General features: G+C 34.5%; 1 protein-coding gene across 1 annotated transcript; it reads right to left on the bottom strand.

Annotated features, from left to right (window-relative positions):
- Positions 1–2,312: 2,312 nt before the first annotated feature.
- On the bottom strand, positions 2,313–3,104 carry LOC148605555 (protein CFDP2-like). Its single transcript, XM_088547597.1, has 2 exons — positions 3,066–3,104; positions 2,313–2,852 (listed from the first exon to the last, which is right to left on the bottom strand). Exons 1-2 carry the CDS (start codon positions 3,102–3,104, stop codon positions 2,313–2,315), a joined length of 579 nt encoding a protein of 192 aa, XP_088403723.1.
- Positions 3,105–3,598: the final 494 nt, after the last annotated feature.

The following is a 3,598-nucleotide window of genomic DNA, read 5'->3' on the forward strand; positions in this document are numbered from 1 at the left end:
TATTATTTCTACTGAAGGAAAACTGATGGTCTGCACTACTTTTTTTGAGAAATAATACAGTAAACAAATAATAATTTATCCAGGATTGTTTAGTATTCAAAATAAAGGGTGCGGGGGTTAATTGGATATATGTGATCCAATAACATGAAATCAGAAAAAAAATGACAATGGATCTGGTACATGCAAATTAATGCATAAATAAATTTGATGAAAAATTGCTAATTTTAAAGTTTTTTTTATGAAAGTTTCCAAAATTTTGGAATAACTCTATGAAAATTTGGAAAATTTTGCAATATTTTGGAAATTTAGCAAAATATAGCTATTTCTTAATGAAAATTTGGAAAATTTTGCAATAACTGGATGAAGATTTGCAAAATTTTGCAATTACTTGATGAAAAATTGCAAATTTTAAAGTTTTTTCGAAGAAAGTTTCCAAAATTTTGGAGTAACTCGATGAAAATTTGCAAAATTTTGGAATAATTAGATAAAATTTTCCAAAATTGCATGAAAAATTCCAAATTTTAGATATTTTCGTTGAAGTTAAAAAAATTTTCAAAAATTCTGAGAATTTGCTAAATCTTGCAATAATTCGTTGAAAAATTGTAATTGTCTAGTTTTTTCGATGAAAAATTGAAAACTTTTGCAATATAAGTTGAACATTTGCAAAATTTGGAATAGTTAGGTGAAAAATTGCCATTTAATATAAATGTAAAATTGCCATTTAATTTATATGTCAATGAAATTTTGGAAAATTTTGCAAAAATTTGAAAAAAATATGCAAAATTTTGCAATAATTGGTTGAAAAAATGCTAATTTTTCTTTGAAAATTTGTAAAATCTAGCAAGGATGAAAAATTGCAAAATTTTGCAATTATTTGATGAAATATACCTAAAAATTGTTACAAATCGATTGAAAATTGCAAATTTTCAATGTTTTCGAAGAATAATAGGAAAATTTTGCAATAAATTGATGAAAATTTGCGAAATTTTACAATAATTTGATGAAGAACTCAAATTTTTAATTTTTTCAATGAAAAATTGCAAAATTTTGAAATGATTTGATGAAATATTCCAAAAAAACTTTATTAAGTTATTGCTATCCAGTCGATGACTATGAGAAAGAGAAGGGGAGAGAGAATGCATCCTTGCCTTACGCCAGTTGTTACAGGGAAAGGATCCGTCAATGTACCAGCATGTATGACCTGACAAGAGAATTCTTCGTACAGTAACTTAATCATGGAAATAATCTTAGGTGGAATCCCATAGTGTCCTAGAATGTTCCACAAGACCTGATGATCTATGCTGTCAAATGCTTTCTGGAAGTCAATAAAGTTTAGATATAGGGATGACTGCCATTCGATCGTTTGCTCAATAATTATTCTGAGTGTAGCAATCTGGTCGACACACGATCGTTCTTGTCTAAATCCAGCTTGTTCATCTCTCAGCTTGCTATCAATCTCTTCTTTCATTCTTTGTAAGATTATATTGCATAGGATTTTACTAGGAATGGACAAAAGAATTATTCCTCTCCAGTTGTTGCAATTGGATTTGTCCCCCTTTTTAGGTAGTTTTACCAAGAGTCCCTTTTGCCAGTCTTTTGGAATTTTTTCTTTTTCCCATATCAGGTTTAATACCCCAAGAAGATATTGAATGGTAGTGTCATTCATGGACTTGAGGGCTTTTGGTGGTATGCCATCGATTCCCGCTGCTTTCCCATTCTTAAGATGTTTTAGGGCTTTTCTTACTTCATTTTCGATAATTTTGTCAGTCTCTATGTTAAGTGTTGGCCCTTCTTCAAGTATTGGTGGATTTGTTGGTGGTGGTCTGTTCAATTCCTCACAAAGTGTTCTTTCCATCTGTCAAGCTAATCTTCTAGCTTTGTGAGGGTATTGTTGTTTTTATCTTTGACTGGTAAATTTTCATTTTGAGAGATCTTTCCACTGAGTTGTCTTGTGATGTTATACAATGTTTTGATGTCTCCTTTTAAGCAGGCGTTTTCAGCTTCTACTGCTAACTTTTCAGCATGGTTTCTTTTATCTCTTTTACAGCTTTTTCTTCACTTCTCTGTCTTTTGCGCTGTAAAGGTCTTGCGGGTTTTTCTTTTGCTGTCTGGTTTTGGCACTCATCAACTTTTCTTTTATTTCCCTTCCTTCAGATACTGTATCCCATGTTTGATCTGACATCCATTTCTTTCTTTTCACTTGAATGAAACCTACTGTTTCTTCGCATGCTCCCAGAATAGCTGTCTTTGTTGAGTTCCAGATGTCATTAATATCATTGTTCATTTCTTCGTTGTCAAGATCTAATAAAGTACTAAATCTGTTCCTGAGTGTAATTTGGAAGTTTTCGTTCACTTTCTGATCTTAACTTCTCAACATTAAACTTCCTTTTTGTAGTCTCTCTTTTCTTTGTTGTTAAAAGCTTGAGTTTAATTTTTCCAATTACAAGGTGGTGATCTGATGCTGCGTCTGCTCCACGTTTTGTTCGTACATCTTGTAATGAAGATCTCCATCGACGGCTTATTGTTATGTGGTCTATTTGGTTTTCAGTGTTTCCAGATGGTGAAATCCAGGTGGTTTTATGACAAGATTTATGTGGAAACCAAGTACCGCCAATTACTAGACTGTTTATAGCGCAAAAGTCAGCAAACATCTCTCCGTTCTCATTCATTTGCCCTATTCCATGTGGTCCTATCTCCCTTTCTCTACCTCCTCTGTCATCACCTACTTTGGCATTCAGATCTCCTAAGATGATAAGGATGTCTCTTTTAGGAACGGCATCAACAACTGATTGTAATAAGTTGTAGAAGTCATTTTTATCATCTTCGTCTGCGGTGTTTGTTGGTGAATACACCTATATAAATGTTGTTTTCTGGAATCGAGTGTCAAATCTAGCTGATATCACTCTTGCAGATATTGGATTCCAGTCCAAAAGCGATTTCTTGGCTTTCTTTGTAAGCATAAATCCCACGCCTTTGTCATGTATGTCGTCTTCATTTGAATTTCCTGAGAATATGACCGTATGACCTGAAGATAGTGTTGTCATTCCAGCTGTATTCCATCTTACTTCGCTGAGTCCTAGAATTTCGATATTGTATCTATCCATTTCGTTCGCAATTTGCAAGCTTTTGCCACTTTGATACATTGTTCTAAAATTCCAAGTGCCTTTGGTTGTTGGTTGTTTTGGTGAGAACAACTTCATCGGCTTTCGCGTCATTTGCTGTCCTCGATGTTTGGTTTGGTCCTCTTTCTCTAGTCGTTGACGAGTCCGAGGAATGACTTTTACTGTAATCGTTTCTGTAACCATTTGTATCCAGTAGTGGGGGGTTGGTCCTCTAGCTTCAGCTTTATTTTAATGTGGTGGTCAGCAAGTCCCTCACATGCTTTTGTATCAGGGTTTGCTCTCCTAGATAGGTTCCCTACCATGGGTGACGACTCCTTTCTAGCCAGGTTTTACATCAGAGTTTCCTCTCCTAGACGGGTTCCCTTCCAAAGTTTTGATCCCAGTCTGACCATCGTTTTCCGTCTGGGTTGTCTCCCGTAGCCTTTGACTCAACAGTCCATCACAAGGCAGCGATCTATTTAACCCATAGGTAGGGC

The sequence above is a fragment of the Perna viridis genome, chromosome 10 (assembly GCF_037379345.1).
Source record: "Perna viridis isolate PV_CMFRI_1.1 ecotype Kerala chromosome 10, ASM3737934v1, whole genome shotgun sequence".
Taxonomy (NCBI): Eukaryota; Metazoa; Mollusca; class Bivalvia; order Mytilida; family Mytilidae; genus Perna; species Perna viridis.

What these genes read in the sequence shown, in the direction of transcription:
- LOC148605555 (XM_088547597.1), bottom strand. Translation starts at nt 3,104, where the DNA reads ATGGATAGATACAATATCGAAATTCTAGGACTCAGCGAA. An exon ending in AAATTCTAGGACTCAGCGAA is followed by an intron (nt 2,853 to 3,065) that starts GTAAGATGGAAT and finishes ACATTTATATAG; the next exon opens with GTGTATTCACCAACAAACAC.